The following is a 21,473-nucleotide window of genomic DNA, read 5'->3' as shown; positions in this document are numbered from 1 at the left end:
AGCTTCTTATGTCCTGAAGCCAGTGTTACAAAACTATCCTGTTTTCAAGAATACATCATTCTTTGGGATCTAAAGGACCTAGGACCTAACCTTTGAGCTTATATATATTTAGGCATCCATATATATATATATGAGCATTTCATATATGAGCATGACATTTTTATATTAGATATTTGTTTCTACGAGGGATACATTTAACTGAAAATTATTTAGGTGATTATTTAATGCTAATAGAATTTTCCACATTTTTAGTAACCAAAAATCACCAAAAAGGCCAAGGCTGATTACAAAACTATACATTGCATATTCAAAAAAACGTATAGTTTTGTAATCAGCCTTGGCCTTTTTGGTGATTTTTGGTTACTAAAAATGTGGAAAATTCTATTAGCATTAAATAATCACCTAAATAATTTTCAGTTAAATGTATGTTATATACACTATACAGTGCCATTACATTATAGTGCCTATATCATAAATCTATGCACAGTGTGAATTTGAAGACTGCTTATTGATTAATAACTAATAACGCTTTAGTTTATATATATATATATATATATATATATATATATATATATATATATATATATATATATGTTATATATGTTAGCTTGCGTAGTTCAGGAGGCGTGCAGCAGGGGGCTTCCAATTTCCTGTCAATTAGTACCTATTCTCTATTTAAGCCCTGATCACTTGCACCTTCGCTGGCTAGTGTTTCGTTTTGAATCCTGTCTGGTAGCGTTATGAATTACTCTGCTTAAAAAAAAAATAAAAAATTCTACAAAGATCATTCTTCAGATATATTCTCATATTCGCAAGCTTACCTTCTGCCCACGCTGTTTCACCTGACTCGGACAACTTTCTGCCTCCGACTCCTCCACCGGTCCGTCTCTGTTCGACCTCCCATCCCTCCTCTTCCCGGCTTCTGACTGCACCAAAGATTGGACGACACCTAAGCTGCTGAAAGTTCTCTTTGCGAAGGCTATCCCCACCCCCGTCGGTGGAGACCGCATGTCCCTGTTTCTTACTTATTGCGAAGCCTTATCAGCCGAGCCAATTCCCCCCCCCCCCCCCCCGTCTGCAATCTTCTGCCGTCAGGCCCTCCCCTTTCACTACCCTTGCAGCTCCCGTCCCGGCTGCGCATATGCAAGTCCCTGCTCATGCAGTCCAGCTCCCCCTGTCTGTGCAGCCAGCGCAGCCACAGCTTCTGTAGCAGCAGTTACACACTTTGCCCATCCCCTCCACCAGCGATTCCCCTCATGTCATGCTTAATCAGCTGCAAACATGGCTCCAGCCACTCATAGACTCTCATCTATCCCTCACCGCTCGTCTCGACAAACTGGAGAACCCTTCTGCTCCTCCTGCCTTCAGTTCCAGTACTTCTGTTCCCTTTTCCGGTACGTCCTCCTTGGCACCCCCCATTGCTCTCCCAGAGTTCAACCTTGCCTCAGCCACTGCATCAAGCTCCTCTTCTCCTCGTGCTATTGCCAACCATTCTATTTCCCCAAAAATTCAGAAGCGAATAATTAACGGCAAGGACGTCAATCTTGTCTATATTCTCATCGCCACCTCCGAGTTCTTAGATCACAGAGTGGTTGACTGCGGAGATGTTTCAGTCACCCTGAAGTCCCGCGACCCATGACTTTAAAAAAGCCTTTCCATGGGAGAATTCATCCTCGCCTTCTCCATTTATCGTGACATTCTCTGTTCCGTTTATTCACACAGATTGCAGGAGCTAAATCGGTATCTCTTTCTTGTAATTGAATTATCTGTGCACTATGGGGGCATTCTATTCTATCAATACCACCACGCATTCTCAGCTAAAGCTGCTGCCATCCTTTCAGCTAACAACCGTATCACAGACTGGACCCATTCCGACCCAGATCTCTTCACCCGTATCTTCAGCGGCATTTACGCCAATGCCTGCAGCGCGTGCACCTCCACAGCGCACTCCACCTATTTATGCCCTAAGACAGCAGCTAGCTCTCTTCAACCCAGTCCTCGTCCCTTGCCCTCTCTTCTCAGTTCAAGACAATTTACCTGCCCTGTTCATTGACTCCTCTCACTCCTATCATCACTCACCTCCACCCTTGCCTCAGAGCAGACCTCCCTCCATTCCTCCATCCTTGCTTCCGAGCAGGCCTCGTTCCTCTCCACCCTCGCCTGGTGAGTAGGCCTTCCTCCTCGACACCACCCTCTCCTCCGAGCAAGACTCCCGACTCGACTCCGCCCTCTCCTCCAGAGCAGACCTCCCTCCTCTCCACCCTCAACTCCAGAGAAGGCCTCCCTCCTCTCCTCCACCCTCGCCTCCGAGCAGGCCTCCCTCCTCTCCACCCTCGCCTCAAGAGCAGACCTCACTCCTTGACTCCACCCTCTCCTCTGAGTAGGCCTTCCTCGTCTCCGAGCAGACTTCCCTCCCTCCTCTCCACCCTCGCCTCCGAGCAGGCCTCCCTCCTCTCCACCCTCAACTCCAGAGCAGGCTCCCTCCTCGACTCCCCCCCCCCCCCCCCCCCTCAGCCTGATCACGAATCCTCTGCAGTGGATTCCTACATTCATTCATCCTTCCCTGATACAGTTGCTGCTCCTTCTAAAAATGCTAGCATGCCCGGAGTGGGGGCAACCTGTCTGCCGGGGCCACTACAGGTTTTCCCCTAATCAGCCTCAAGGAGTTTTTTCCTCTACACTGAGCAGCAGGTATACACATAGTCACATCCTACTAAATTACTAACCATCCTCCTGTTTGTCCCGTTTGTCCTTCTGGTCTTTTGTTTGTTAGGCGCTGGCATGTGCTGCCTTTTGTTCGTCTCACAGTGTGGGAGATTTCGTGAGGTGCTGGGGGTCCATCCTTTGGGGGGCAAGTGAATCTCACTTCCCTAATTTCAGGGCTAGGCATCAGCCTCCCTTTACCTTCAGGGGGGTTCTCACCATATGGGTCAGAGTGGACCCCCGGCCACACTCAGTTCTTTCACAGCTCCTGCACTTATCTTGCCTCACTCAAGGCTCTGTTCCATACTCTGCCTAAATTCGGGACGTGGCTACTCCGTGCTCGAGTCCCATACTAACCTCTATGCCTTGTTCTTATTTCAGGTCCCAGGCAGCGTGAAGTCTCGGCCAACTGGGGGTTCTAACGAGCGTCCCTTTACAGAAGTATCAGATGCTGGGTACCTCTCCCTCTCTATCTCCTTTCGTGTCCCGGTTGCCGGGACCGTCTTCCTCCCGAGGGGAGGCTCCCCAAGTCATAACCTCGTATGTGTTTTCAGTTGCTGCGTCCTTTGCCCCTGGGTTGTGTCTGCATCGCCGCCCTCAGTCAGTGACCATCTTTCTATCCGGTTTCAGTTGCTGGGTCCTTTGCCCCTGGGTTGTGTCAGCATCGCTGCCCTCAGTCAGTAACTAGCTTCTATCCTAGCTTCCACGTCCAGCTTCGCTGGTCTGCTACTAGAGTGGGCCTTGCCCGCTCTTCTATCCTAGGTCTGGTCCTTTCTAGCCAGCACTCTGTCCTACTTACCGCTCCCTTCTGCTTCTTCTGCCATATCCTTACACCCCCAGCTCACGCCCCATGAAATATATATATATATATATATATATATATATATATATATATATTTTGGAAGATAATTGATAACCCATTCAGTCTGGACCAAAGAGCAATTACACCCCCAAATGACTTAATGTGTAACTTACCTAAATAGCTCTCTACAGGGACTGTTGACAGCAGTTCATTTTCTCTAGTGCCTTTCCCATTTTCTGTCCCTGGCAACCGCTTTGATTTTATCTGCCTGGCCCTTCACAAGTATTCAAATGCACTAAAGAAGAGTTCTAGTTGCATTCACTGTCACTGGATGATTCATGGCATAAATAGCTACTTGCAGTTAAATTAGATCATGCATATGCAGTTTTAGTGGCAGCAGTTTCATATAGGAGCTGCAGTAGGGCTTGTTCATTGACACATGAACCTTTTGTTAACAACATTCCTTTAAAAATGAAAGATGTCACAAAGAGCATCCAAGCACAATGAAAGGCTAAATACCATACATGCCTTATCATTAAAATATGTTTTCTTACTATTTAATCTTTTGTATATTTATTTGACAGGGACAACATACAATTGTAACATTTATGATGTGTCAAAAATACATAATTTTCATATAAAGAAATTGCGTGTCCCTTACAACTTTAAAAATGCCAGTGTTATATATTTAAGGTTTTTAATATTTTCTTAGATGTGTCCCTTAATATAATCAGTACAGCAAAAAAATAGAAAATGAAAAAAATGTATAAAATCCAAGCTTGAAAATGTAACCCTGCTACTACTTTAAATAGGTATTAGTTGTGAGGCTCATAGACTGACCCAGAACAAGCAGGTTGCAAGGAAAAAAGGGGGCTTTGGGAAATGTGAGCAAACTAACTGTAAACAAACAAGACTGAACTATGGAAGACTGTATAAACTGACCCTGATGATCTATTTATCTGATAAAAATACAGCACCTATATTGATGTTTTTAAGACCTATTTAGCAGTGTATATGTAAGGTGTATGCCATCTGACCCCAGCATAACCATAAAACAAAACTTATGTATTTAAAATGCATCTTAAATGGACGACTTGAAATGCAGCAACTTCTTGCAAGAGTGTCTGAGAGACTGAAAGTCCCCACAGCCTAAAATGACAGATACAACACCCGCTCTGACAGTAACGGTAATAGTGAATAACCATCTGATAGATGAAATCGAAATCTGAAATGAAAGCACAGGAGAAAGCTTAGAGATTAAATGCTTCATAAATGTTATTTGTAGTTTATTTTTTCCTGATGGTATCAGACAGTACATTCAAACTGGAGTGCGCCGCATTTTCACTGCGATATCCCAAACAAGGCAAGGGAGGGCTTGGGGAGGCTAATGCCTCCCCACATTGTACCTTACCCCCCATAGCCCCCTTATGTAAGCAAAGCCATACAAAGTTACACTGTCTCACTTAAACCTAAGCAAGCGCCGAGAGGGCCGGCTTTTCACTTATGAAAATATATTGGTGCACCTCCACCTTACCTTATAACAAAGATCCCTGTATCGCTATTTTGAACATTAATACTAAATTATCTACTGGACAAATTGATTTTCTTGAGCTTATAACTTTACCAAGCACCTTTTACACAATTATTATACCAAATTAATCATGAAATATTGCTTATTCAGAATTGTTTTCATTGTTTAAATAAACTGCACAGACTCTAACATCTCTATTTGTGTTTCATAAGTTTAAGTTTATCAATGTTCCAGAAACGGCACGCCTGTGTTGAACAATCCCAGTCCCTGTTTACATATAAGATGTTCTTGTTTATGTTGGTTTTAAGAAAATATATCATGACAATTTCACTTTCTTAAACATGCTTAAATGCCTGCTGTTCACACAGGTCCACTTATCTGACATGGAAAATGATTCAAATGTATTTTATGCGTGCCGCACAAAGAGGGGTGTAGTCCCCTCAATTTTTTGTTCTGTCCCTCTTGCCACCTCATCAGGGAAAGTCCTGCGCTGCCACTGTCAAAGAGACATAATAGGAAGTTTAACTTGCAGTTGTGATACTGAACTAGCACTAAAGCTTGCATTTTGTTTAATACAGACTCATTTGAGCTGCCCATTCCAATGGACACAAAACCCTCCCAATAATTATTAGTGTCTGTACCTCTGTTTTAAAACTTGTTGGCTGATTGAAGTTGTTTTTGCAGAACATATACGAGCTGGTTGGTGCTTGGGAAGCAGCATTGCTGTATTACCATTATAAGCTGTGAAGTCCAAGCCATAAGAGGCTGATAAGAACATAAGAAAGGTTACAAACGATAGGAGGCCATTTGGGCCATCTTGCTTGTGGTTGTTAGTAGCTTATTGATCCCAGAATCTCATCTAGCAGCTTCTTGAAGGAGCCCAGGTTGTCAGCTTCAACAACATTACTGGGGAGTTGATTCCAGACTCCCAGAATTCTCTGTTTAAAAATTTTGTGTAGTACCTCCTATATGCTGTGATCTAATTTCAGCTTTCTAAATTGCTGGTGAGTACATGCTTTTGCTAGTTAAGCCAGCATTGTCATATGGATACTTATGGAAATATTATGTGTACAATGTGTTATGGCCGACACATCTGTAGTTGGACTGTATTTGTAAATGTGACGTTAATGTTAGTTTGATGCTAGTTCAGCACCTGATTTGATGGAGTGTACATGCTGCATGGATACTAGAGTATAACTAGTTTTGTATATCGCAATCATTCTGTACAAATATTTAAGAGTCACAGTCAAGAACTTGCCCTTCCAAAGAGTTGCTTTGTCTGGTTTAAAAATGCCGAACAGCATTAAATGCTTTATCATCACATCTGAAGTCATTTTGTCTGAAGTATTTTTTAAACTTGTGAAGTTTTTTTTTATAATCAGTATTTACACCTGTGAATGCCATGCCATTGTGGCTGCTAGTGGCGTCAATCTTTTAGGTTCAGAGAAAAAAATCTGATCAGCCCAAGATATTTTTGGAAACCAAAGTAAAATGCGCACTTGCAAGAAACTGTAATGATCGAGTCCCTATTGCTCCTTTTACTATCTGTACATCAGACAAGTAGAAGGTCACAGCTACAGGTGCACCCTTCTACTATCTGGGTAAAACTATGGAAGAAAATTGCACCATTTTATAAAAGAGTAATTGTTTTATCGAGAGATTTTTAGGAATTTCAATTTTTGCAATAAATGACACAACAACACTGCTTGCTGACTGGATTTTGTTTGTCTTGAAATCATAAAAAATGCTTGAAATAAAACTGGCTTTCATAAAAAAAAGTAAAATAGTCTGAAAAACAACAAACTTATTTTAGCATGGCCAGCTCAAATCTAACAGGTGTACAATGAAACTTCAGCATGGACATGTTTTTTATTTTTTTTGAACAAATTGGATAATACATAAAAGAATTATGGCCATATATTCAAAAGGGACCAAAAGCAGCCAAAAAAAGAAAAAAAAAAAAAAAAAAAAAAACACCCTGATTAATTTAAAATGTGCAAAAGAAAAAAAGAAACAAAAACCCCATTCCAATTATTCATCCCAGGCACCCTGATCATGTGTTCCAAGAATGGGCTCTTCAGTGTGGCTTGAGGGGCGTAGGTTGGCTATGGTGTCCTTGGCTCATCGCGCACCAGCGACCTCTATAGTCTGGCCGGGCGCCTGCGGGCTTGCCTGTAAGTTGCCTAGAGCTGCGTTGTCCTCCGATGCTGTAGCTCTGTGGCTGCGTGGTGAGTCTGCAGTCTGAAAATAAGTGGTCGGCTGACGGCACACGTTTTAGAGGACAGCGTGTGCTTGTCTTTGCAGCTCCATAGTCAGCGCAGTGGTGGTAGCGGTGAGCTGAGCCTAAAAAAAAAAAGGATATTCTAAATTGGGAGAAAACATAAAAAAGAATTGTCGACTACTAAATTAAAATTAAAAAAGAAAAAAAGAGCCAGCTTGCTGGCAGGATATTTAACTTATTCAACATTTTTTATATTAATTTAAAATCCCCTGTGGAAAATCATCCCTTCTCCGAATCTTTCTTGGTTGCTCTCACACCACATGGGGCTACTCTGCACATTGGAAGATAACAATATAAAAGCAGGTATTTATATTGTAGCGATCTCGGTTAACGCAGGCTGGAGCATCACACAGGGCGAGGCAATCCACACACAGGTGGAGGGCGGGAACGAACCCGGGACCTCTCATACTAAAGCATAGTGCCGATACCGCTGTACAAAAGAGCTTATGTCACTGTGTATGATTACGTCACCTACCAGCCCTGCTGCTGCCTTCCCCCTTGCATGCTACAGTATATATATATATATATATATATATATATATATATATATATATATATATATATAATATATATATTATATATACACACACACAAATAATATATGTGATAATACTAATAGCGAAAACAATGTGTAGCCAACAGTTTCAAAAGCTTTTAGCTTCTAGGGAAGACCTAATAGATGCCAAAAAAACACAAGAAAAAACAATATCATCTCTCTTGTGTATCCATGTTATCATCCAGAGGTGTTCTGGTTTAAAATTAAAAATGCACCACATTGGATAAATTGATGGAGCCTTTTAGGCAATAATATTAGATGCTGGACCATTGGACCCAATTATAACAGCTATGTAAATATCAAGCTTATTTAAAATTCTGATTTGTGCAGGTAACTGCCTTTTTATATAACCATCTGGATGGTTAAATCAATACAAAGGAATGTAGAGTAGGCTTTAATGAGGCTTCCTGGTATTCAGGTGTGGTATACATGAAACTCAAGCAGTATTTTATAATTAAGAAGTGAGCTGTGATTGCTTGCCTTTGATTCTGTCCAGAAAATGCAAATGCTTCTCTCAAAGTAAACATTTTTATCATTATTTGCTGTTGATGATTTACCATCTTTTACTCTGATTTTACCCTGTGATACTGTGCTTTACCTTTTTGTAAAATATAGTTACCTCAATAAACTTGGTTAGATACTTTCAAATGGCAATTTAAAAGTGTTTTTTTTATTTATTTATTTTTTTAATGTAAACAACATTTTACGTGGATATTCCATGAAGATGGGGTCTGTCATTTATAATGTGCCCCTAAAATGCAACAGAAACAGAAAAAACATGCATACACAACACACAGAAAAAACATGCATACACAACACACAAAAAAAACATGCATACACAACACACACAAAAAAACATGCATACACAATACACACAAAAAAACATGCATACACAACACACAGAAAAAAACATGCATACACAACACACAAAAAAATCTGTATCTTAATTTAAAATGTAGGGTAGCAAAAAGAACAGAGGTTGTGAGGAAAATTGATATCAATCAATCAATCTTTATTTTATATAGCGCCTTTCATAGTGGAACACCATCACAAAGCGCTTTACAAGATGCAATAAATACAGGAAAATCCATAACACTTCAAATAGAGAAATGCATAATACATGATATACAGCTGAAAGTACATAATACATGATAGTAGCATAATACATAGTACATTGAATACAGTGGAAAGTGCATATCCTCTTAGTAAATGTGAAACAGACGTCAGATTTGGATGTTGTCTTCTATATAATGTTTTATATATGTCCTTATTTTCCTCTTTACACCAAATGTCGCTGTCTGTATGAACCATCAGGAGGCATGCCTCCATGGTGTGAGAATGATGCGTTGTTAGTTTTTCCTGAGGTAGGATTTCTACAGATTGCTATGGAAACCCATTTTTGCCAAGGTATAAATATTCAAGGTTTAGCCTGAATGCTCCATTGTTTATTATTTTTAACCCTTACGAAACTGTTTTCGAAGTCCCTTATTATATATACCCCACAATGGGGATATAGTGGAGGGGATTGCATGTGTGATTCTGTTACACAGAGTTTTACATTTATCATGATTTCCATTACACAAGAGTAGATGTTAAAACTTCATGCTGATCTGAACTCGGCTCTCACCAAGATAAGCACCAACTAAGACATAGCTTTACAGTAAACTAATGTGATCCATATGTGTCTCCATCCATTTGCATTTCCTTCCATATAATGATGTAGATATCCTTCTGTATGGTGTTAATGGCTGAAGTGTAATGCTGGCTCCAGGGATCAGCTTATTTGCCTCCCTGGTGCATCAGCACACACAACGGCTGCAATGCTGGCTCCGGAGATCAACCACAGTGCGGCCTCCCCAGCGCATCAGCATGCCAACCGTCTGGATTGAGCTAAGTAGGGTACATCTCTGGGGGGTCTTCAAGTGGGCACCTTCCATCCTCAGTGTTTCTTCGACTAGCCCACGACACCTCTAGATTCTGGCGTCCCAGCATCACGTCCCTCTGTCCCCCGCTCAACTCAGCCCAGCTTACCTGTACATCAGCGTTTCTTTCTTTCTATTGTGCTTGAGATCCCCAGTCAGAATCTTTCTGTCTCAACCACAGCCAGTTGCTGCTCCTCTCTGCTGCTTATGATAAGCTCTTCACTGTGCAACGCAACTCTTGGCCACTGAATCCGATGTCTCTGAGAAACTAGGTTGTAGAGTGTGCCACTAATCCTCGACAACCCACTTCCACTGGATAAACCCGGACTCTCTATCCTCGCTGTTCCGCTTCAGTGGCTAGTTGAACATACCACAGTTTCTTCCTCTCGTATGCCTCATCTACAGCATCCTCCCATGGCACTGTTAACTCTACCAGGTGAACAAGGCGTGCTGATCCAGACCACAAGACAATATCTTGTTGAAGGTTAGTGGTGACAATCTCAGGTGGAAAAACATCTGCCAGCATTTTCCAGTCTCTAGCAGCTTCCAGTTGTCCTGGGCGAGGATTGGTTTTAACACCTTTTCTTGGTGGTTGCTCTCCTGGGTGGAGGAATGTTGTCTTTTGTGTGAAATGTTTTGATGGAACAGGTGGCAACTTATTGGTCAGGTTACGCTTGTCTTCCATTGCTAAGGCCAAACATCGCAACACCTGGTCATGGCGCCAAGTAAACCGACCTTGGCTAAGAGCCACCTTACATCCTGTCAAAATGTGTCTTAATGTTGCAGGTGATGAATACAAAGGACATGAGGGATCCTCTCCTACCCAGAGGTTTAGGTTCTGTGGTGATGGGAGAACATCATATGTTGACCTGATGAGGAAACTGATCCTGCTCTATTCCATTGACCATAGATCTTGCCAGCCAATCTTGCGTTGTTCCACACTTTCCCATCTCATCCATTCTCCCTGCTTGGCCTGAGAAATGGCCTTTATACACCTCATCCTCTCCTCTTGCTTTTGCACCTCGTTGACTACCAGCTTCCTCCTTTGAGCTGGGGCTGCCTTGTGCCATGTAGGAGGAGCTGAACTGAGATCAAGACCCCCTCTTCCATGCTGAACTTGCCCCATGATATCACCAATTTGAAGTGCAGCCTTTGCGTCTTCCACAGCTTTCTTTGCCACCCACTTCCAGTTTTCATCACAGGTGCTGCCTCCCTTACGCATTTGTCGTGTGACTCTACTAATGTCATTTCCAGTCTGACCTTGGTGCACTTAAATTCCTCGGTTAGAGCGGAGACTTGTAGCTGCAGTATTCCTTTACCATAAAGTCCCACTCTGCTGAGGCAGCATGGAACTCCCAACCATTTCCTGATGTATGAACTGATTAAGGCTTCCAGCTTCTCTACTGTTGTCAAAGAAACCTCGTACACAGTCAGTGGCCACAGCAACCTCGTCAGTAGACCACACTGAAAGCACCAGAGTTTTAGTTTGCCCGGTAGAGTGCAGCTGTCTATGCTCTTCAACCCTTCCACTGCTTGTTGTCTAACTTCTCCTACACAAACTGTGTCCTTTAGATCCTCGTCGTACCATCTCCCAAGACTCTTCACTGGCTTCTCAGAGACTGTTGGTATTGCCTCACCATTAATGAAGAATGTTTTATCTACTACTTTGCCTTTAATTATAGAGATGCTCCTTGATTTAGTGGGCTTGAATTGCATTCATACCCATTCAATGTTATTGCTTAATTTGCCCAATAACCGATTAGTGCAGGCTACTGTTGTAGTCATGGATGTCATGTCATCCATGTATGCTCGAATTGGTGGTAGTCGCATTCCAGAAGCCAAGCGCACTCCTCCTACTACCCATTTTGATGCCCTAATGATTACTTCCATTGCCATGGTAAAAGCCAGTGGAGAAATGGTGCATCCTGCCATTATTCCAACCTCTAGGCATTACCATGTAGTGCTGAATTCAGAAGTTGAAAAACTAAATTACAAATCTCCAATGTAGACTTTCACTAAATTTGTTATTGTCATCGGTACACTGAAAAAATCAAATGCTGCCCAAAGAAGTTCATGTGGCACTGAACCATATGCATTAGCCAAATCCAGGAATGTCACATGGAGCTCCTTCCTCTCCTTTTTAGCTGATTGAATTTGTCGCCAGATCACATAGATGTGTTCTAAGCATCCTGGGAAACCTGGAATGCCCGCTTTTTGTATCGAAGTGTCAATGAAGCAGTTCTTTAATAGGTAAGTTGACAATCTCTGAGCAATAATGCTGAAGAAAATTTTGCCTTCTACATTTAATAGGGAAATAGGACGAAATTGACTGATGCTTGTAGAATCTTTTTCTTTAGGTATAAAGACTCCACCTGCTCGGCGCCATGCTCTCGGTACAACCTGTTTTTCCCATGCCACTTTCATCAATTTCCACAGAATTCGTAGAACTCCAGAAGCACTCTTGTACACTCTGTATGGAACTCCATTAGGCCCTGGAGATGATGATGCCCTTGCTTTTTTCACAGCTTACTCTACTTCTTTCCACTTAGGTGCACAGTCCTCCATTTGGTATTCTGGTGGATTGATAGGTGGGATGTCTGAAGGAATTAACATAGACTCCTGCCTTTTTGAATCTGTATGTGTTTCCTCCAAATATCTCTCCAGCTCAACCTTAGATACTTTTAGTGTGCCATTCTTCTCACTGGTGAATAACTTCTTTACAAATTTGAATGGATCTTTATAAAAGTTAGTTCTCGCACGCTCCTTCTTTTTGTAGCGTTTCCGTAGGCGCTCAGCTCTGCGCAGTGTTGCAAGCTTATCTTTTATGACCCTTTGTAACAGATTGAGTCCCTCCTTCTGACTTTGTTCTGCTCTTCTCCATTGCTTCCACAGCTGTCTCCTTTCTCTAATTAAGTGTTCAATCTCCTGCTGCCGTCTAGACTTTCCAGGAATAGTTTATACTTTTTCCTTCCTTTTTTCAATTCCAAACCTCTCACTTCCATATGCGTAGATGATGTCCCCAAATTTATCCAGCTTCTTTTCAACTGTTCCACTTAACCTTTCCAATGCAAAGCAGAGATCTGTATTTACTGTGTCCCGTGCAGTTTTTTCACAAGCTCTTGGCCATTTAACTCCAGGCTTGTGCCCGTTGAGGTTCTTTTCTCTCTTATGCTGGTTTGTCTGACCGGGTTCACAAGGATCATTAGGTTCATCACTAACTGTATCCTCCTCACGTCTATGGCAGGGGTGCTGATATCCTGTGAACTGTGGTTTGCTTCCTGTCACTGGATTTCATTCGACTGATTTGACTGACTTCGTAAGAAGTACCGATCAATGCGAGGCCCTTGTCCCTTCTCCCTCAAGCATTTCATTCTCCCTTGATGAATCTTCAAACCCCTGACCGTTGTCGCCTTGCTCCAGCCGCAGACACAAACCTGGAGTTCCATGTCTTTGCTAACTGCAGATCTTGAACTAGTATTTTGTGAAGTACTCTCCATACTCATATCCGTTTCCATTCCTAAGTCATTAACCATGTTGTCCAACGTTGAGTCATCTTCCACCCCAGCTCTCGTAGACTCTAGGGGTATTTTTCTCTTTAATCTAGAGAAGCTCTTAGCTAACTGTTTCTAAGTGTTCGAATCTGGAAAGACGGTATTGGGAGATTCCCCGTGGCCGTGGGATGAATGGTTTTGCAGTTTAAAAAACTTTTTTTTTCTAAAGTAGACTTTTAATCAAGGGAAAATGATATATGTATGCATGTATGTATTGTGATAGAGTAGGGGGAGGATGAGGCTGAGTAGGTGTGCGCTGATGGAAATTGCCCATCCATCCATTTATTATCTGTAGCCACTTAATCCTGTAGAGGGTTGTGGTGAGCTGGAGCCTAACCCGGCAGACACAGGGCACAAGGCAGGACTCCACCCTGGATAGGACGCAACTAAGGGGCAATAAAGAGAGGCCAATCCACCTAGCCAGCATGTCTTTGGACTGTGGGAGAAAACCCAAAATTTAACCCAGGACCCTGGAGCTGTGAGGCAGCAGCGCTAACCACCATGCCACCGTGCTGTCCTGATGGAAATTATGTTTAATTATCTAAGTGAAATTGTTTGATTGAAAAGTGTGGAATGTGCTAGGTGGTAATTGAATGATTGGTTGTTAAATACGTCTGGCCACACCCTATGCAAAAGAACACAGGGGTGTGGTGCAGAGTGTGTAGTTCACTTTTTGGGGTGAGAGAAAGAAAGTGTTCAGTGGAGGTGATACCAACTCTGAATAAGGTGACCATATGGTTCTGTGTTCAGTGGGACAGTTTGGGACAGTTTGGGCTTTTAACTCACAACACAATGCATTCTAGTACGTTTTACCTGTCTTAGGTACCATTCTTACCTTTAAGAGAAGCAATACTACTCTTGCCAGAATGCATTGGGTGGTGAGTTGAAAAGCCTGAACTGTGCCAAACTGTCCTGTTGAACACAGAGCCATATGGCCACCTTAACTCTGAACAATAAGAAAGAAAGTATACACCATGATAGCTGTTCTTGGGTGCTGGGTGTATTTAGAAGTGTTTTGTTCAAAATTTTTGTTTGTTCTTGTGTTTTGCTTGTTTTGTGTAAATAAGTGTGTAAAGGCGCTGAACTGCAATACTGTCTCTGGGTGTTTGCTATTTCTGCCGCTGGCCAGCCTTGACCGCCAGTCACATTAGCACATTATGTGTATATGTGTATGTGTGTGTGTGTGCTGTATGTTTATATGTGTATGGATGTATGTGCATATCTGATTTAATTATGTGGAGAAAGAGCCAAGTTGATGCTACTTCGCTAAAACATTCCTCTCCAAGTATTGTGTAATTTTTTACTTTAAAAGTAAGTGATACAGTCTCCCAGGTTTGAAGCCTAATGCATTGGGCCTGTTTATATCCACCTTTTTCTATGCTTCAGGTGCTGTGTTGCACTTCGCGTGGGCAGTAGTCAAATCCCTCAGCCCCTGCTTCATACATTTACACAACCAGCTAGACTGAGATCTCAAGTCTTCTCTGTGGTCCTTGTGTTAACAGACAGTACAAGAGGCTGTTCAACAGATTTAGGATGGAATTCAGGGGAGCCTCATAGAAGCACTTTAGGACAGTTAGTGGTTGTTAGATTGGGTTGTCCATTGAAGCAACTATTTTACTAACTAAGGGGTTGAACTGATCAAGCAGTAACCCCCTGGGATATGCCACAACTTCATTTATTTAGAGCATTTTACAGCATTGGGGAACTACCCCTGAAAATAAGTGGCAATTCAATTAATCTACGGTTTATCCCAACAAAGTATGGGTTAATCAAATCAACCCCTTAGTTATTCATTTACTAGCGACAAAGCGCATCCTCCATTTCTATTTGGAGAAAGGATAAAGTTAAAAATGTTGATGTCGAAAAAAAAAAAAACCTTCTCAATTTCTTAGGTAATGTGGCATTTGGAATAATCTTTCAACAAATGAACTGAGCGAGAACGAGGTTGAGAGTTTTTTAAATAGTGCAAGTTCTGAATCAACCGGTGCAGTGTGATCATATTAGCAACACAAATACAGGCAGAGATGCTTGCAGCGGATGCGTTCAATGGAGGTAAGGCTTTAGAACTGTGGTAGAATCATTTCAGGTGCAGCAGCCTGCGGATTTAATTAGAGAAGTTTATTTTCTCATTTCTTAAAATGATACAGCAGCCCATGAAATACCCTGTGTAACCAAGCAACCCTAACTCATAGCTGCCCATTTCCGAATTGCCTTGCATGTTTTTGTTGTGTATTACATTAACAGTAATACAGTTGTGATTTATTTGATTTACATATAGCATACATTTAGAAACTTTCTTACATGCTAAAAATGACTTAGGTTAGGTAGAGCACGGGTCAGTTTTAAAGATCTAACCCTAAACCTTTAACTATTCATTATTAATCCCACTTGTGTTAACCATTAAGGTGCCAATAGCACAGAGTCAGTGGTGCATTCTTTGTTCAGCTTCATTAGATTTTAAGTCATGCATTTGATTTCAAAAGCGCAAACATTCCTTTTCATTATCTACCACAAAAGCATGGTAATTTAAAGCAACTGTTTTATGGCCCAAACCATTTCTACAGTGTAATGGTGGTAGGCGTTCATGGGTGATTTATGTGGATGTATTGTTCTATACATTGTGAAATATGTACAGCCACTTGAAATTATGCTATGTTACACATTTTGTAGTTGCTTTTTTATATTAACAATATGTTACAATGTCAAGACAACACTATAAACAGATGTTTCTGCAGAGAATAAAAAAAAATAATAATTATAGGCTATATAAATATCTTTCTTTCTGGTTACCCTTCTAAAAGTTTACCACAGTATTTTTGCAGTTTGACCATGTTTTTCCAATGCATTTACCATAGTTTACCCTGGTTTGCCATATTTATTAATATGCTTTACTGTACCTCCCTGGTCTTTACAATGCTTACCTATACTGTACTATGCTTTCACAAACTTTTCTATGCTCTTACTATGGTAAACTTTTGTAAGGGTAATAACTTGCAAAGATAACATTGTATAAATGACACCACACACTGCAGAAACAAGCTCAAATATGGGGTTATTAAAATCATCTGTTATTAAAATATGAAGTTATTAAAAATCTTCTGTTATTAGGGTACAATGAAATATAACATCAGACTCGGCATGTCTTATGTTGAAATTGTATGGGATTACGCTTTTGGAACTGAATAAACCTGTCCCTTCAGTAATTATTTAATGGCGGCTCTGTATTTATTTAGTTTGGTTCATGTTTAAGTGGCTTTGTGAGTGAGAAGTGGGTAGGATGCTGTACGCTGCATGAAGCACAGTATCATCATGTGCATTGATAGTCTGGTCATGCAGGATAAGAACACTGACTGCCTGCTAATCTATTCCCAGATGGAGGCGGATGCAGACGAGAAGCGCCATCGCACACGCTCCAAAGGTATCCGAGGTACGTCTCCTGCTTTAGTAAATCACTCCCGGCTCTGCTCAGGGTGACCTTCATGCGCCACACTCTCTGAGCACGTCTCGCTCTGACCCGCTGTCTCTTACACTGGATTCCTTTCTTTTTTTTTACAGAGAATAAAAGAAGGAAAAGTACTGCAGTTGATGATCTTTTTTTTAAATATCTATATGTTTTCCATTTCTCTTCACAGTACCCGTGGAACCAGTAATACAAGAGCTGTTCAGGTTAGTGTGAGTAGAATATGCATCCTCATTAGCTGTAGAGGAAATTCATGTGTTAATGGCTTTAATCCACTTTCAGTTACATTGGTGTTTTATCTGTACCCTGCTGCAGAGATGAAATTAGCTCTCTGGAGACTTTGCTAAAAATGGATTTGACATTCCTGTGTGTAAGGTGGAATCGCAATTGCAATCATTTTTATATCCATAAATAATACACTTATGAATATATTATAACGATACAGGGAACTTAGGCAACATGTTCAAGAAAAGCAACATTACTTTAGCACTCGCCCCCCATAGAAACTACCTTAAAAATCAGTGTCACCCTTCATACATTGAATTACAACAACAAATACAGTAGAGAGTTTTTTTACAGATTGTATTGCAAAGAGATAATTAAGTATGTATAGCTGTCCAAAGCTAGAAAGACTTGCTTGCTGACAAGATCAAATGTTGGCAATCAGTGCTAAGGGTTAAACATGTCAATGGGAAACAGCACAATGTTCAATGCCAATATTAACTCCCATAACCCATAGAAACATCCTGTATTTCTCCATAACAGAAAGCAGATTGCCCTTGGTGTTATTTTTATTTTTTTTAAAGAAAGCACCATTCAGCCTACTCCCAAAAAAGGCCAATCACATTAATTATAAACAGTTTTTTATCCACATAACCTTTTATTAGGGAAGTAATTAAAATCTTTCAAATAGTACTTTTTTATTGAATTTAAAATGTAATTAAAATGCTTCAAATTTTAAAGGCATATGGAGTAATAGGTTATTTATTACAGTTCACTGTTGTTGAATTGTTTTTATATGTGTAAATATTCAGCATGAAACAGATCACGTAAAAAATAATTACATTACCAGCAAAAGTTCTTTTACCTGCTTCATATTTACCAATCTTATTTAAAAAGGATTAAATACAAGTTCAATTGGGAGAGGGAGAAGATCCCATTCCCAACCTTTTACTCATCCCTGCTGCACTGTAAGATAAGTGTAAACAGGATGTAAACAGGATGATGCTGTGTGGTGGGGCCACACATGGGAAATGGGGAATTTGATCTTGCTGTAGGTAGCGGTTTACAGGTTTGGAGTCCAGAGTATATCCTAATTGCTTACACTACTATGTGTTATACTGTCACACATGATCAAAATACCGAATGGTGAGTTTAGGTACAAATTGTTTTCTGGGTAGCAAACATGCACAGTATCCCAAATACCAACTAAGTTCCCAGTGCAAGTAAACCCCACACATGCAATATCTTGAGAAATGTATGATGAACTTGAGAACTGACATGTCTTATTATCCTACACTGTTCCCTTGTGTTTGTGCTTCTAATGGCCGTTTACTCAATTAAGAGGTAATTATGACATTCAAAATTAACGTAGCACACCAATATTAGCAGCTGATTTTGGTTATTTTGGTGTATTAAAGTGCAGCAGTGCCATTGCAAAGACAGTACAAACAGTGTGATCATTAACCAACATTTGCTTCAGGTCATGTGTGTGTTTTCATTAGAGATGAAGCTAGCAGCAGCTGTGGCTGTGAGCCAGCAGACCTCTCACAAAACTGATGAATTGAACTGTTTGGAACTCGACTTTTACCCTATCCACACTGCTTAAAAACAAACAAAAAAATCACTATCAACTCATCTTGAAACAACAAGATTGCCATCCATATCATTCAAAAATGCATGCTCAAAACCTGGTGACCTTGCATTATACAGGTAGTATGAATAGCATATTGTAGTTGTAATAGGGTGAACATGTGTTTTTCCAGTCAAATAAAAAAGGGAATATTACTTTGTACAGGGGAATTCACTGTTGCGATTGTCTTATTATAGAATTAGACATGAAAGATGGGGATCTCTTAATTAAATAGGACTGAGAGTGAGTGCTCTTAATGGCAAACTGTTCTTTATATAGCGCTGGACAGGAGGGAATTTACTGAAAAAAAAAAAATAGCGTGAAAAATCAATTAGTCATTCTCAGCCTCCAGTGCAAGTGTCAGGGATAGAAAATCCAATGTTCCTAAATTGCACATACAGTACGTTTATATTGTTTTTTGGGGTTACAGATTTTACATTTTTAATAACTATATAACAGCAACAACCAGGAAGCAGCTGAGAAATAAAAGCTAGAATGTGAGTTTCTGCAATACACTGATAGGATGAATATAATGAAAGGAATTGAAACCATAACTAATGTTATTAAATGTGCATATTTATTGAACAGATCGCACCCCGGTAACGTATTGGTCTCAGCTGGTCTGCTTTTGTTTTTCTAGCTGTCCAACACCAGGCTGTGATGGCACTGGTCATGTCAGTGGCAAATATGCAAGGCACAGAAGGTAAAAGAGTTTTTTCTTTCTATTATTTATTTTTCTTGCTGATACGCTTGGTTGGAGGCTTACTGACTGTGCAAAATGATAGGATCACATGACTAAAGACCAATGATCTAGAAATAAAATGTACGGTAAGTTAAAAGCTTGTAGACACTGTATGCACTGCATCCAGATAACAAAAGGGTGGCAACAGCAATAGCATTAGAAAGCACAACAAACACAATTTTAGTGTCAGTATGTTTTGACTTATGTAGGTTTACTAGGCTTCAGCTGTTGCATTGTGTTATTGTTAATTTTTAGGTAATTTATCTCAGAACTACTGCCTAACATTGTAGAGTACTGTTCTCATGAGAACTTGGCACCAAATAAATTGAGATCAGATATCACTCTAATAAAGCAATAAAGATAACACACAAACTTTTGATGAATATTACTATCTACAAGATTGGTAAATGAGACTTGTAATGTGGCTATTATTGATTACCATACTGTACTTCTCTGCCATGCTTGCCTTTGCTTTATTACAGTTTTCTAAGCTTTTACTATAGTATGCAGTACTTCAATATTTTAAGGGTATCTTTGCAGTGTCTATTGTGTAAATATTGTGCCTAACTGCACAGATGCATCAGGATAGGTAGAAGTGGCTACAGAACCAGCATGGTGGGCCTACGTTATCAAAGTCTTTAGTACAAAGTGCAATTTGTGCCCTTTTGATGAAAGACATACAAAAACATATTAATAATACAAGACTAATAAGAAGCATCCCAGAAGCTTAACTTAAAGCTGCACATTTCTCATTATTGCACACCTAGTCTGTACTAGAGTGAATTGTTCATTTTGTAGTCAACAGTTGTTGTTGCATGAGGCCTAAATGGCAGTGACCATTGACCAGTGATAGTTGCTGTAGATGTCACAGTTGTTTAAAGCAATCGTCCATGTACAAGTACATTTGTCAGAGCTTCAGAAAGGCCCCAAAATACGTTCTTCTCCTTGGTGGATTCTTAAAAATATTTACTGCAAATTTACTAATTTGACAACACGGAAAATGCACACTCTTTATGTAGAATGCATTTTTGATATATTAAGATGCTGAATCGTGACTCACTAGCTACCTTAAGGTCACTGATTGATTCATTCCTACTGCTTATAGAAGGATAGTCTAAAAGAAAAATGCCTTTATATTTAGTCAGTGATGCTTTTCCATTATTTGCTGCAATGAGTTAATACAGTATTAATTACCCCTTTTCCTATTATCTGAAATAGCAAAAAAAAAAAAAAAAAAGTTGAATATGATCATTTATTAATCTCTGTATTTAACTGAAGGAACGTTCCTGTATTTTACTGCTGGTGGGGAACTGCAGCACATACAACGATGAGGCAATGGGTTTTACTCCTAACTTATTAACTGACCTGAGAGCACACAGGGTAAAAAAAGAAAATAAATAATTATTGATATAGTGCTGGCCTTAATCAATCTTAATCCAGAATAGCATTGTCTTTTTGACAGTGATGATGGTTTGAATTTCAGGAGTCAGGTACAATGTAATATATTACCACCTGCCTTATTTAAAGTAGGAAGCATTCAAATACAGTGAACCAAATCAGCAATATCATCCTGGATAAGGTCGAAAAGGACAGCAAGGTGAAGAGTCGTGTTGAATATCCTGACACAGCACTACAATTGATGGGGGACACAGTCCTTTAACTGAGCAGCGAAGACACAGTTATACATTTTCAATGCTCATGCCAGGCAGTGACCCTGATAGCACTCCATTTACAGCTCTTCACTTCCATGGCCCTGCTTCTTAATGAGCACTCAAACAAATCACTAGTTTTTATAAAAAGGAATCCCAAAATGCAATGTGCTAGTCGGGGAGAGACCGCCTCTGTGTTCGCTGTAGGACTCAGGTTTCACTTGTTTATTTTTTTAACTGAGTGAAGGACAAGCTGAAGGAGATACAATCTGGGGCATGGTTTGGCTTCAAGATAGGTATCTACCTGAACACAAGGACTCAGCTACACTGCTTAACAACTGCACTATGAAAATTGTGCATAGATGCCTGCTGGAACGTTGAAGTGCTTAACTGTGAATGACATTTTAAATCAATTCGTGCATAA

The 21,473-nt window shown here is 40.4% G+C and overlaps 1 protein-coding gene across 1 annotated transcript in view; it reads left to right on the top strand.

Annotated features, from left to right (window-relative positions):
- Positions 1 to 21,473, top strand: part of LOC121315362 (myelin transcription factor 1-like protein) — an 86,366-nt gene that overhangs the window by 16,440 nt on the left and 48,453 nt on the right. Inside the window, exons 3-5 of the mRNA XM_041249388.1 lie at positions 16,719 to 16,773; positions 16,979 to 17,012; positions 19,299 to 19,361. Coding sequence (XP_041105322.1) covers positions 16,719 to 16,773; positions 16,979 to 17,012; positions 19,299 to 19,361 — 152 coding nt within the window. The remainder of the gene's footprint in view (positions 1 to 16,718; positions 16,774 to 16,978; positions 17,013 to 19,298; positions 19,362 to 21,473) is intronic.

This window comes from Polyodon spathula, chromosome 5 (genome assembly GCF_017654505.1).
Source record: "Polyodon spathula isolate WHYD16114869_AA chromosome 5, ASM1765450v1, whole genome shotgun sequence".
In the NCBI taxonomy this organism is placed as follows: Eukaryota; Metazoa; Chordata; class Actinopteri; order Acipenseriformes; family Polyodontidae; genus Polyodon; species Polyodon spathula.
Note: the sequence above shows the minus strand (reverse complement) of the source record. Positions and strands in the feature narration are given on the sequence as shown.